A 14230-nucleotide genomic window follows, 5' to 3' on the forward strand; every position below is an offset into this window, starting at 1 on the left:
TTATTTCTTTTCACTTTTAATTTACATTCCTTGTACATTCCTTCCCTTTCCTTTACATTGCATAATTTCTCATAATATCATATTCAATGTCTTTTCTCTCCTTTCCTTTTTTAGAGACCGTCCCTAAACTTTGATTTTATGTGAAAGACGAAAAGGAACAAAGGATCCCTCTTTATGGAGGTGGAGGAGGAGGGTGTAGATCTGACAGCTGTCAGAATTTTTCGTCCTGTTGACCTGAGAAATATTTCCTCGGAGACACAAACTTGTCTGGCAGCGGAGGGCAGCTCAGGACCTGTAACAGTGGAAGTGATGCCCTGGGGGCTGAGACATCATTGATGCTGCAGAGATGCCCCTCAAACTCCCTTTTACATCTGCATTTCTGGTTAAGGTAATTAAAGCACAGGTTAAATGTCCTATTTATCAACTTTCATTCATCGGATTGGAGGTTATTTACTTCACTCTGTGTGCGTGCGATCATGTTATAGCATCTACTCTCAGCGCTCTGCTTTATAATCTGTTCCATGTGAGGCGTGGTCGCATTCCTGCAAGACAGGCATCAAGTTACCAAAGAAAAACTAGAGCCAACTCGTGCACCGATTCTTCTAAATAAAAGCATGAGGCAATTCAAAAAGTCGTTTTTCATAGCATGACGTGGGACAATTAAAACAACAAACATTGTTTCTATGTCTACTTTTTATGTGGTACTTCAGAGAAGCACAGAGGGCAGACATGTGACCTGAGACTGTCCTAAAAGTGTGGACTATTAAATGTTAGATCTGATGTTCTATATTTCATGAAGAACAGATAGAAGGGGATTTGTTCAAAGTTACGCAGTTGATAATAAGGAATATGATCTTGGTTTACTGACTTAAACCCCAGACCCCAAGCTAAGCAGAATGGAAAAGCCAAAATTACTTTTAGTTGTTTGTTTCATTTTACATATTTTAGTTTTAATTTGCATTGTTAACTTCATGAGATTCTGATTTGATATCTATTATTATGTTTTTGCTTTTTTGTTTTGAGTTATTTGGCCAAATTAGTTTAAAATGGGTTGTAGCATAGACTGAAGAGAAGTAGCTGACAGAGAGTCAGACACAGACACATGGAGAACATACAAGCTACACCCAGAAAGGCCCCAGTCGGCCGATGGATTCAAACCCAGAACTTTCTTGCTGCGAGGCGTCATACCGCCCAGATTTGAATTCATAATTCATTCATAATTTGCATCAATGGCAATAACATAACAAAAAATGTCGGATATACTTTGTACGTGACACCTTCATATGGAGCATATACTAATTTGCTGAATATTTGTCTTCATTTTGTAACTAATCACCTGCGCCATTTATTTTGAAATTGAAGGAAGTGACAGGAAGTGGAGGTTGCCTGTACTGCAGTGAGTCTCCGTGGGTCATTTTCGCAACGTGTATTTAACGGAGAGGCCGCTGGACTATTTTATGCAGAGTTGGTTTCATTGCTGGCAGACTGCAGTAAAATGAGCAACCCAGGTAGGAAATGAAACACACGACACAACACAACGGTACATGCTGTCACCCCGCTGGGCACAACGACCACTCAGCAGCGACCAACACGGTGCACAACCCTCCTGACGGATCCTGCAACCAATTTTAAATGGAGCAACGCAATTTAGACCGGTTTCCCAGACTAAATTCAGTCCAGCTTATATAGAGCAGTTTTTAGTTTAGAAAATGCAAAGTCGTTTTTACCTTTATTGTTGACGTGAAGCCGCATTTATGAACCATCCAACTGTTAAAGCGAGAGATTACCCGGATTAAGAAATCATAATCGGGTTACAACCACACAAGGTGCATTAAGAGTACCAGTAACTCATAAGTGAGTAGCTTATTTTTAACTTGACTCCAATAGAGTCATTGTTAAATCAAACTGGTCCAAGTTTTTGTTATTTCCCAGGACAGTAAACGCAACATCTTCTATTTTTTTCATCGTCCCTCCATCCCTCTATGCCCTCTTCATCTTCTCCTCACCTTCTCTGTCACATTTTTGACTATCCTACTTCCTGCTTTGCTTTTGCCTCATTTCTTTCTCTGTCCTTCTCTTTTTTCTTCCTGTTATTCTTCACCTCCTTTCACCCTTCCTATTGTCTTATTTCCTTATCTTTCTTCTCCGCTTTTGCTCATTCATTTCCTCCTATCTCCTGTATTTAATTTTGATTTCATTTTTCTGCCTCCATCCACATGTGTGGGAGACACAAATATGCAGATTTCAATCCTTTCTTCACACCCACCTGTTCAAGGTCAGATCTGTCAAGATTTGCGTTCAGGCCGGTCAGTTTACATTTAATCTCTGAAATATTTCTTTTTTAGATTTTTACTACTTCTGAGATTTTAACAGGTCCTGTTTTCCATAATTCAGACGCTACCTCATCATATAACACATTTGCGTTTGCAGCTTCGTACCCACCATCGGCTTTTCACTTAAAATATTCCAGACAGACAGAGGAAGCTGAAGTGTTAAATTTCCTTAACTGTTCTGTATGAAACACGAAAGTTGATAGGGCTGTGTAGGGCCTGTGTAGGTGAACCGAGTTTGTCGAAAGTTCCCATGGAGAACTGAGATTGAAACTGAATACGTTAGAATTTAGGGACTGGTCTCTTTCAACTGTGGGACATCTTCTGACAAAATAAACAATCTAAGAATACTCAATAATCTAGGGGTCTATAATGAAAAATGTTATTATTGAGTCTGTCTTAATCCATGTTTCCTGAAAACATCCAATCGATAGCTTTTTTTATTTTTTTTTTCTAAGTAATTCCTCTGGTGTCATGTTAACCCACCACAATTTAAAGTTGATGTAGTGAAACAGCTGCGGGGGTGGTGGGCGGAGTGAGACTGGCAGTGTGAAATAGCAGCAGCCAAACTGGGTCCCGTGAAAAACTGGTATGATAGCAGATGACTTAACTTCTCAAAACAAGAGGAAATGCCGCCGGATTCAGTCCATCATTAATAAAATTAGGAGATCTAGAGTGTACTGATTGAAACGTTTTATCTTTTTTGTTTGACGAGAATCCTCCAGATTATTACAAGTCTAGGCAAAGAAATAGCCCCTGTTTGATTTGGTGTAAAATTACATGCGAGTTCCTATGAAAATCCTCAGATGTCTGCACAGTTTAAGCAAAACTCTATGATGTTATTTGTTAATTAATAATCTTAAGAGCTGCTCGTAGTTGTAACTTTAACCCCTTTTCTGCTTTGGGACTTGAGCTAAGATAACCAGCTACATAATGGTCATCCATAATGGTCATTAATATGCTTTAAAAGCACATTAATCATCCACAAACCTCTTAAGCAGCGGCTTTTCCTGATCTGGTGTGAGCCTGTTTGTTTGGTGTTTCTTCCAGCGGTGTATCCTCCTCTCACGGCCCCTGTGGCCAACTCGTTTGGCAGCGTCCCCGGCTATGAAGGCATCGGGGCAGGAGGTGGTAAGAAAACTCACTCAGCTCTTAGTGAACTTTGACGCTGCCGCAGCATCTGATGAATCTGTTGCTGTTACCGCAGGTTACCTGCCCCCTCCCATGCCTATGGAGCCTGTAGCCCCACCCCAACCCGGACCCGTACCTGATGACTGGAAGTAAGAACCCACATCGCCTGCGTCTCAACCGGCCAGCTGCCGTGTTATGATGTGTTTTCTGGTTTAACGTGTGATGCGTGTGTCCGTTGTAGCATCCCGTCTCTGACAGAGGATGTGGCCCGTGTGGCGTTCAAGAACTTCGCGTCGTCACATTGCTGCTACAGTTCAGATCCGGCCAACGATGGGGTCATCACTAGCATGGAGCCGTACAACACGTACAGGGTGGTTATTTGTACACACTTTTTATGAGATATTGAGGGCTAGAGGTGTTAACCTGTGAGCAGTACCTGGTATTTATCATTCAAACACTATAAATTAAACTACATGGAACAGTTACTTGTTTTTCTTTTCACTTGTTACTGCCCCACTGATCGATACACAGAGCTGACAAATAAAAATTAAAAAAATTACGCAAAATTACGCTTATTAAAATAATCATTGTCAAGCCCTTAAGGCACAATGTTGTTTAGTATTTTGGATACATCAGTGTTGATGAACAAATGACCGAATACATTGCTAGTTGAAGATTCCATGAAAGTTCAGTCGAAAGCAACAGTAAATCTGAGGCCAACGTCAGCTCAGTGATTTAGTCATTAGGATTCTTGCAACAAGATAATGTTACCACACACTTACACAAAAGCAACACTTATTAGGCAAGAAAAGAATATCCGCTTCACATTATGACACCACACTGGAGGTACACAGTGGTGCAATGCACAGAATAGAATGCATTTGATCAAATAGTTTGAACCTGACATTCCAGTCTGGATGTGTTTCATCCTGTATGCCGTGTGCACTTATTTGCACTTTTAGAGTCGAATATAAATTTATTCTTCCTTGTGGTGCCTGAGAATGTGCATTCATCAACGTAACATCACGTTTTGATTTACCAAATCATACTTTACATTAATATCTGACCTGGACAATCTGATCACAATTAGACCTTTATGATATACTTTGCTAGCGCATGAGCATTCCTGTTGAGTAGTGACGCACTCAGGACACATTGTGCATTCACACTAAAAAAGGGATGCGGATCCAGACCACCACGACATGCGATCTGAGATCATAACTACACGCCCTCAATGCCTCCTGGGGTGTGTAACTCGATTATCCAGGACAGATTTTGATGCAGTGTCTAAAGGGGCTTACATTTCTTTGAGGATAGTTTCACAACTGTTAATAAACATGTGATTGTTGCTCATCTGGCACGAGGCCTCATGTGACATTAACTTTGCGTTGTATGCATAAAAACCAATATTTCACATCTGGTTTGTCTCCATTCCTAAAATCACATTAACACTTTAATGTTATCAGCACATGCAGTATCCCTTGTTAAAGTGTGTTTTCTGTTCTCTAGTACCGCCTGGAGACGTTCACTGAATCCAGGTCGACCGAATGGGCCCACAAACCTCATGAAGGTAAACACACACACACACACTTTAAATTTACTGGTTGGACCTTTTGGTTACACACACTAGTGCATTGTGAGGTTCCAGCTGAAGAAACCACCAGTCTTAATTAAATTAAAACGACTTATTACAGTTGTTCAGCAATCCTTGCTTTTTTTTTCTACCTTTGTTTTCTACTCAGAGTTTAATGGAAAAAGAACTGACAGGCATATTTTCATAAAACCCCCTGCAGCAATTACAGTATGGAACAAGAGCAAAAAGAGGCTGAATAGTGCACATGTTCCAAGCTGCACATATCAATCCCTCATTAAATACCACTACTGAGGCATGCGCTTACTTGTCCAGTCGGTTATTTGTACAGGTGGGATATGAGTGTATTAAAAGGTGAGGGTGGAACTCTGCTGCACATTTACGATTCTCAAAACTGTTCTTAACAGATAAAAATACGGGAGATATTTTATTGCAGATAATTCTTATAAAAATGAATGATAGATATTACAGCCTCTAGTTGTGGATCACACTCCAGAAGTGCTTTTCAGCATGATGACATCACAATGTTATCACCATGGCAGCACGTTTTTGACTGACTGTGATCGGTTGTGTGATTGACAGGTGAGGCGCCTGACTTCTACACCCAGACTGCCCCCAGGCCCTGGGAGATTCAGGTCATGCCACCCCAACTCTTCACTGATAATACTGAAAAGATCCGCGTGCCCTACACGTCCTCCATCAAGGTGATTGGACAACGAGGTTGACCTTGTTGCTGTGGTTACCTGGTGTCCCTTTAGCTCTGACTTGGATTTTAATAGGAACTTATTAGTCGGTTAGGAGCCAGTGTTTGGTGAGGCCTGAATATTCTGGTAGTTGTTGAGGAGATTGGAGAGGTCCAAGAAAAAACAGGAAGTGAACGTTCAAGTAATTTATAAGGATGTCCGAGAGGACACTGAGGTTGTTCTATGGGTCCTCTAACAAGCCAAAGTGAGATCCTCAACACTTTTAGAAGAGAATTTAATGGTGTTTGATTGATATTTGAGAAGGAGCTTCCAAACAGCACTGAAAAGCTTCAGCAGCAGATGTGAGTGGTCCTGGTTTCATACTTTCTTGATTAAAGGATCCTCTCTTTTTCTCATGAAGGTGTTGTAGAGGCTCTAGGGTTATTCAAGTTACTCAAGGACGCTTTGGACGTTCAAGTGATCCTGGAGGACGTTTCTTGAAGATCTTGCAGATTTTCAGTAGCCTCGCAAAATTTCCCTGGTTCTGGGATGAGGTTGTAATTGTCCTTTCTAGAGGTCCTTCTTAAAAACGTTCCAGAAATCCATGAAGATTTCCAAGGGGTCTATGGAGTGATTCCTGGAAAGGTCCACAAGACAGTTTAACCAGTTCTGTTGAGGTTACATAAGGCTACGTGTGCTATGTGTCTGGGATTTCCCCTATGGACTGAATAGGCTCTTGCTCAATTGCGGGGAACCTGACAGAGTTAGCGTGTAATATGCGGCGTCGTTATTGGCTCAGCAGTGATAGGGGCGTGGCCTATTGTGTACAAGAACCTTAGATTGACAGGTTTCGTGTCGTTGAATGAGTGAAGAGCTGACTTAAAGATAACGTCTTCTGCCACCATTTATCCCTTTACTAAAATATGTTGGATTCATGTCAATGTGTATTTAAAGAAATAAAAATTTGTGGGGAAAAACTGTGGGACAAAGTTTGAAAAATATATAAAAAAATGTCTAATCAACCAAGGATTTTGCACCCTCCCCCTGCAGTATGTTTCAAATTCCTCTGAGCCTTCATGGGCCCTTTAAGGTTTGAGGTACAAAATGTTCCCTGGAAGTTGTTTTTAAGCCCTTGGAAAGTTTCAGAACCTCATTTTGTCCTTGAGCTACGCTCAGGTCTTTTAACCTGCCGACATACCATGCAGTGTCTTTTCCATCACCATGGTTACCTGCTGTTTAATGAGCAACATCTACGTTTGATTTTTAACACACAGCTGACAGCCAATCATACAGCAAGAGTGTCAATGTGTCAATGGGTTCAACAGATAGTGAATGTTATTTTTAGCTGTCCTATGTTTATGTGTGTGTGTGTGTGTGTGTGTGTGTGTTTGTAGGACTGCCACAGCTGCCATGCCACAGGTACAATGCCATGTGAGGAGTGCCATGGAAATGGATATGTAAGTTGAAGATAATTAGTAATGATTCTGTGAAAGCTGTGGTGGATCAACTTTCATTTGTATTGTGTCCGTAGAAGGAATGCTGGGTGTGTAATGGCTCTGGGACGAGGGACACCGGGGACTGCACTCACTGTAATGCTACGGGCAAAGACAGGTACTACATAGAGGTTGGGGAGTCCAGACTTAAAGCCTGTCAGCCTGTGCAATGGGTTATTGGGTCTACATGTTTTTGTAGCAACTGTAAATGAGCCATGAAGGTCGCGGGTGCTAATATATACTTAACATGTGCTACATTTTGCACTGTGTATGATATGAAATTCTGTCATTTCTGTCCAGCTTATTGATTCTTGAGACGCCACAGACTGTTGAAAGTGAAATGTCGAAGGCGTTTTGGGAAAAATTAATTTAATAATAGGCTGGTGTCCATAGAAAGAGCATCAATCACACCTGATTTATGAACAGAACATTGAGGAAGAAAAAAGAAAACTCATTCCAACTCTTATTGGCTGTTTACCTTGACATGAGTCATTTCTTTATCAGGTGTATCCCAAATTTGATACAATTCAGGATATAATGTTTGCTCTACCCAAGAATGTCAGATATGTCTGTTATGTCTGACCGTTTGTGTGTGTAGGTGCACAGTGTGTGATGGTCAAGGAACAAAGAAGTGTGAGACCTGTGAAGGAAAACGCCAACTGCTGACCTACATCGAGCTTAAAGTGGAGTGGTGAGTACCAACAACACTAATGTGCTTCAAGTTTTCTAAACAAGATTTCAGGGGCTCTGTCTGAGTCCTGGATGATGAGTGAGAGTGTCCATGGGTTTTTTAGGGGGTTAATTTAGGGGGCTCCCTGTGGTCCTAGGAGATGCTACCACCATTGTTGTGGTTCATTTTAAATTTGAGGACAGTCATAAGTTGGTGGACTCCTTGAAGGGTTTCTAGAAATCACTGGGAAAGCTCCAAAGGTTTTTGTTCCAGTGGTCCTTGAATATGGTCTGTGATGTTCCTGAGAAATTTAAGAGGGCCTTGAAGACCCAGACATCTGTATGTTCTAGCAGTTATCGTAGATCTAGTTCCCAGAGGTTGTGGGCTCAGTTTCTAAGGGTCTTTGAATCCTATAGGGCAGGGATCTTTAATGTTTTTCAGGCCAAGGACCCCCAAACTGATGGAGAGATTAAGTAGGAACCCCCTACTTACTACATGTGTATTATATTAAACTCGGCCTAGTGCTATTTATAAATATACATTATTATCATAATTCTGCATTCATTGTTCAATGTAAGCATAAACATACTTAATTGGTGTATAATTAAAAAATAAATAAAAGAAAGTGATCCATTTTGGCCTCATGTTAGCGAGTAGCATTGTTAGCTTCTCTTCTCCTATATATCAGCGTGTGTCTGGGATTTCGCCTGGGGACTGATTGGGCTCTCACTCAATTGCAGGGGAACCTGACAGAGTGATAGGGGCGTGGCCTGCTGTGCACAAGAAGCTTAGATTGACAGGTCTCGCGTGGCGCTCTGTGTGAAACAGTGCTCTGTTAAGGTGAATGAAGAGCTGACTGAAAGATAACGTACAGCTGATACGATGACAGTACTTTATCAGTACTACTACTGCAGGACTATAATACATGATTGTTTATTTGATATAAATACTTTTAAAAGTCAGAGAATGATTATTCTAATAAATGTGATACTTAAAGGTTACCTTACATGATGTTAGTTTGACTGACCCAAACTCAGAGGTTTATAGTGTGTGTCATACATACTGCATATGTGTATATAGTGTATATCTGTGTTTCTGTGCTTAGGACTAACAATGTGGAGGACCATGTGGTGGAGCAGAACTCTGGTCTGAATGCTGAAGAGCTGCGTTCAGTGACCGGGAAGGAGTTGTTCAAGAACAGCCAGTACCTGGTACACACATACACTGTTTTTGTTTTTGTTCCTTTAATCTTATTGAGCCTGTTACAGTTTGTGTTTGGAAATTTAAGTGTGGAGTTAACATCATAATGATGCTGATCGATGCAGCAACTTTAGTCAGACGGGCGTCGTAGAAGTAAAATGTCACGGGGTTAAATCAAAGACGGTGATGGAGTTAGCTGTCTGTACTCTTCTCCGTCTCCTCTCAGCTCTACCCGCTGCTCGGGTTCCCTAACCCGGCCATCTCCGAGGCCTCGGAGCGGCTTATCAGGGAGCACCAGTCCAAATATGGCCAGACCTCCAGGATCCTGCAGCAGGTACGAAGTGGAAAACCAAAGCTGATGAATACATCTAGAGCCTGTAAGGAGGGAAACTCGCATTTTGGTTAAGTCGTTGGTTGAGCTGTTGGATAGCAAAAAAGGCTACGTCCTCTGAAGAATTGTGAAGTTTGCTGACACCGATTTAAACTTAAAAGGTTGAAGTTGCTGTCAGAAGCTGTTGAAGAATTAATTAAAGTTGAACTTGCACAGTAATGGTTTTAAAGGTCAGCGTAAGGCCCAGTTCAGACATCATTTGGGACGCAGTCTCTGAAAAATCTCTACCTACCATAGTTTCACCATGAGCAGTGCTGCTTTTTGTTTGTGTGTCATGACACATGTTTCATTAGTTATTTAAGAGACCTGCTTCTTCTTCTTCTTAACAAAAAATTTAGGAGGAAATACCAACCTAACTCCACGCTGCTCTTTTTACATCACTACATTATTTAATGACAGAATCACACAGAGTGTACTCATATTAAATATTTGAATTTGTTCATTCTTGTTTACATACATTATTAGTTATTACAATTACAGACTATTTTAAAAGACTCCCATTACTAATGACGATAAATTTACTTTTCTGACTGACGCAAGAGCTCCCTGCTGAGTAGGAGGTAGGAGGAATGTGGTCAAATGCATCCTCAGTGAGTCCTGGGTGTGTTTACCCATGGGTTTTACGCTGATCACTTGTGATCGTGTTCCCCAGGAAGGATGTTGATTCAAGGTCGGACTTAATTGACGCTACTAGATGCTGTGTTAACGTGTTTTTTCCTGCCTATTTAACATGACTTTCTCGCTCTGTCTTTCTCAGAGGCAGACGGTTGAGTTGATTCCCATCACCAAGGTGAACTACAAGTGGAAAAGTGGCGCTCACTGGTACTATGTTTATGGCAAAGAGCACCAAGTCAGCGCTGACTACCCCGCAACCTGCTGCTGCGTCATCCTGTAGACACAACATCGGCCTCACATTTACCCCACACGAAACGTCCATTTAGATAAATAACTGCAGCCGATCAGCAGGATTTTAGTTTTTAGTTCAAACATCGAATTCCCATTGTTAACGAAAGCTATAGGTATCAAGGTATCAATTCTTAATTTTATCTTTACTTAAAACAACACTTTAAATATAGCTGTACACTCTTTGGTTTAGTGTTTGTCCTTTGGTTCTGACTGTTAAACTCTACCTCCTGTTAGGATGCAGTTATGATTCACCTTGTGGGCAGATGAAAGAAAATAATCGCCATTAATTGCAGTTGCAGTTCTTGGCATGAACAGCTGAATTGTTGATTAGCCTACATGAAGATTTTGTCCTTTTAAGATTATATCAGCCTGCTATTGAGTCCACTATCGTCTCTCTGTGAATGCTTGTGCCATTTCACAAAGGGATTTTCCTGAAACACAACACGCCAGTATGTGCACAGTACAGTATGTGTAAAGTATGTATTCTCAGTATTATATGCAACAACCTCAAAACCATTCAACCCCCACTGTAAGTTAGGGTTATTGGACGAATAATTTAAATAACTTCTACTAGCTTGTACATTTTGGCAATAAGAATAATGTGCAATGGGGGTTGAATCAATTTGATTGCAGCTTTAAATTTGAAATATAGTTGCCGTTAGTGCAGTTATTCCTGACATCTAACCTCAGCCCACAACCAGTCATGAAATCTTTCCTTGAAAACAAGTAGATGAACTACGAAAAACATGAAATAGCTCCTGAGGGATGAAAACACACCAAATCAGACCTGACTGGTTTAAGTCAGGGTTTTCCAAATTCTTGCATGCTAGCTAATATAACTTGTGTCTGACAATGTGCTGTTAGCTTACTGCCTATTATCAATGTCATGGAGCAGTTTATACTCCGCTAGCAAAAAATGTTTACTAAAACCACATAGGAACACACAGCTGATAAACTACATCTTACATTTTGCACACTTAGGTTCGATGCTAAATTTAGATGTTTGTCAACCTTCTCCTGCAAGTGAATCATTATTTGTGGTAAATACAGTGAAATCTGTTCGTTTTTGCGGCCAGCGTGGATGCTTTATGTTTACAGAAATATTTCTCAAAGTGACTTATCAATACTATTCCTGACATTTTTTACATTCTGCATTTTTTATTGATATGGAAAAAAAAAAATTCTTCTCTAAAACTGGACTTCATTTTTCATGAAGGCGTTTCATCAGCTGAAAACTTTTACACAGTCTTTCATACATCCATTTATTATTTTAAACAAACTACACGGTAATTATAGGAGTATTATATATGTCATTTCCTTTTTTCCCCCCTGAGCTCCAGTAAAGCTTCTGTCGGTTTTCTTCTTTGCTTTAACTCTCAGTTAGTCAGCTGATAATCTGCCAGGCACCGAAAGGCATTCTGGGTAGAAAAAAAGGAAGAAAAAGAGGCATAATTGTTGTGGCCTGGAGGGAGTTGGTGATAGACGATGATTAGAAAGTTTATTCTGCTGGAAAATCCCTCGGCAACCAGAAACTGAAAACCTTACAATCTTTTGGGGGCCTTTTATTCCTCTTCCAACTATTTGATACTTAAACTTTTAGAAATAAGTAGATTAATTTTACAGTTTTATTAATGAGGTTAGAATCTGAACCACCTTCTGTTTTCTGAGGTTCCTGGTGCTGGACAGAACTGTTCTGTCAATTCACTTCAGTGCATTATCTAAAAACTTCCTATTGCATACGGGTTCACTTCTGTGTTGTTTCGTTTTTAGTTTAAGGTGTACACGTTTTTCCCTTATACCGATGATCTATAGGAAAAATGTTTGTTGTTGTGCAGGATTATAAGTGTGACTCTGTTAATTCATTCATTACAGAGACAAACTTTTACAGACTGACTCTCACTCCACCCACAACTAAAAATGTACTATACACAATAACATTTCACATCAGGACAAATACTGTACCAAGAGTCCGTCTCTTTAAAGGTCATGAGACTCAAAGCCAGCTGTCGTCCGTTTGCCGGTATTGTCTGTGAGAGTCTGTGGCCCGAGCCGCTGGCAGTTCTTCATTCGATTCATCATGTTCGCTGGGCAACGGAATCAGTCATTTAGGGAGTTTGCTAATTGGCTGTTCAGTTTAAAGAACTAGTACACGAGAAGAGTTGTAGCAGTAGTGAAAGTTAGTAGAACACCAAAGTTTAAAAGGCACACAGCCACACAGGAACCAGATGTTTACTAAAGTAATATTTACATTCAAAAAACATTCATTGCTACAAACGTATTAATTCATTGTCAAAGAAGTTGAAAGATATTTTTTGTGTTTTAGGCTCGCTCAAAATTCACATTAGGGCGTTTTTTATGACCATGCAGATGATGGTACATTTTATTTTATAGTTTTTAGCCGCCAACTACTCCCAGGCTAACTTTGAAATGTGGGGTGCTGTGACCGACAGTCGGGCCATTTGCTTGTGGTGGACCTAGTTTTTGTCACTGATCGAAACACCTGTCAGCACAGATGCAGATTGGCAGATAACTAAGTTTAGAGAACCAGTGCACTCAAAGAGAAACTGAGGTGACGAAATTAAACAAAATGACAACAGCTCACAGGGTCCACGGAAGGTTCCTCTTGCTTTTTTTAATCTTTATCTCACCCAAACATTCAAATACAAAAATATCTTTATGACTACATGATCATCTAGAACGATGAGTAAATCAGAGAAAATCCCCGTGATTCAGGAGAGGTCATCCCTGAACAATGGTTTGTAGCCTTTTCCAGCTTCCTAACCTCGCAGCTAATAGTCTCTTTGGCCTTTGTTGTTTGATGTCAGATGTCCAAATGTTTGTACCTTCACCTGCCTTCCTGCAGTACAGTAGAGCTCCTGAAGAGGGCGATCTGTGTCTCAGCTCAGGCCTTTATCACACCTTGTTTATTTGTCACACTCAGGATGAAGCCACTTCACTTTGACAGCCTTTACTCTTAACATTATTTTTTTTATGCTGACTTTGCTACATGTGACATTTACTGGTTATTTCTGATTTTACAGTTTGCTGCTGATCTGCAGCCTTTTCTATGGAGTATATAACCAAAGTAACTTTCTCATTTTCTTTTTAACATTCAATAGTTCTTCTGTAATTGTTAGCATCCACTTCACACATGTCAGATAGTTCTTGAACACATCATTCAGTTACAGACATTAAACATCTATAATAATGGATGTGAAGCTGCTGGAATGTGATGAGCCTTTATTCGGTAGAATCTCCCTTTATCTGCAGAGTAAATTCCTTAAAGCGATACTGTGACTAACTGCTGCCAATCACATAGACATGGTCCTGTTGTTAACAGTAATGTTCTGTTATAGTTGATTGTTAATCATATGTTACCACTCAAATATTCAAAAATAAAATCTGAGACTCATCTGCTTCTGTCGAGTCTTCTTGCAGTCACAAGTAAAATCTGGAAAAATAATGTTTTGAGGTGTTGATCCACCGTAAGACATTAATAAATGTTATTTAAAGTTGAATTGATAAATATTAAGGGTTATATTTAGATTTTATCAGTGCATATTGTTTAATTGACTTCAATTGACTTAATTTAACTTCAACATAAATGTATAATCATTATAATTATTATAGTGATAATGATTTATGACCCAATTTAGAACATAATAGTAAAAACTTTTAGTAAGGTTTTTACTAAAATGAGACTAAAATGCAATAATAAAATGATGTATTAGAAATACTGTATATTGTGAAGAAAAACTGACAATCAAGTTTGGAGTTGCAACGATCGATTTTGAAGAAAATTAATTAAGTTAATTGAATAATTCCAGCCTAAACA

General features: G+C 39.9%; 1 protein-coding gene across 1 annotated transcript; it reads left to right on the forward strand.

The window, feature by feature from the left end:
* Nucleotides 1–1355: 1355 nt before the first annotated feature.
* On the forward strand, nt 1356–13807 carry LOC125006859 (protein SSUH2 homolog). The gene is made up of 12 exons (XM_047583316.1): nt 1356–1508; nt 3381–3461; nt 3538–3610; nt 3703–3832; nt 4971–5031; nt 5635–5756; nt 7130–7192; nt 7267–7346; nt 7827–7919; nt 9004–9109; nt 9325–9432; nt 10247–13807. The coding sequence occupies exons 1-12, from the start codon at nt 1496–1498 to the stop codon at nt 10382–10384; spliced, it is 1068 nt and encodes a 355-aa protein (XP_047439272.1). The 5' UTR covers nt 1356–1495; the 3' UTR covers nt 10385–13807.
* The last annotated feature ends 423 nt before the right edge of the window (nt 13808–14230 follow it).

The sequence above is a fragment of the Mugil cephalus genome, chromosome 4 (assembly GCF_022458985.1).
Source record: "Mugil cephalus isolate CIBA_MC_2020 chromosome 4, CIBA_Mcephalus_1.1, whole genome shotgun sequence".
NCBI lineage: Eukaryota > Metazoa > Chordata > Actinopteri > Mugiliformes > Mugilidae > Mugil > Mugil cephalus.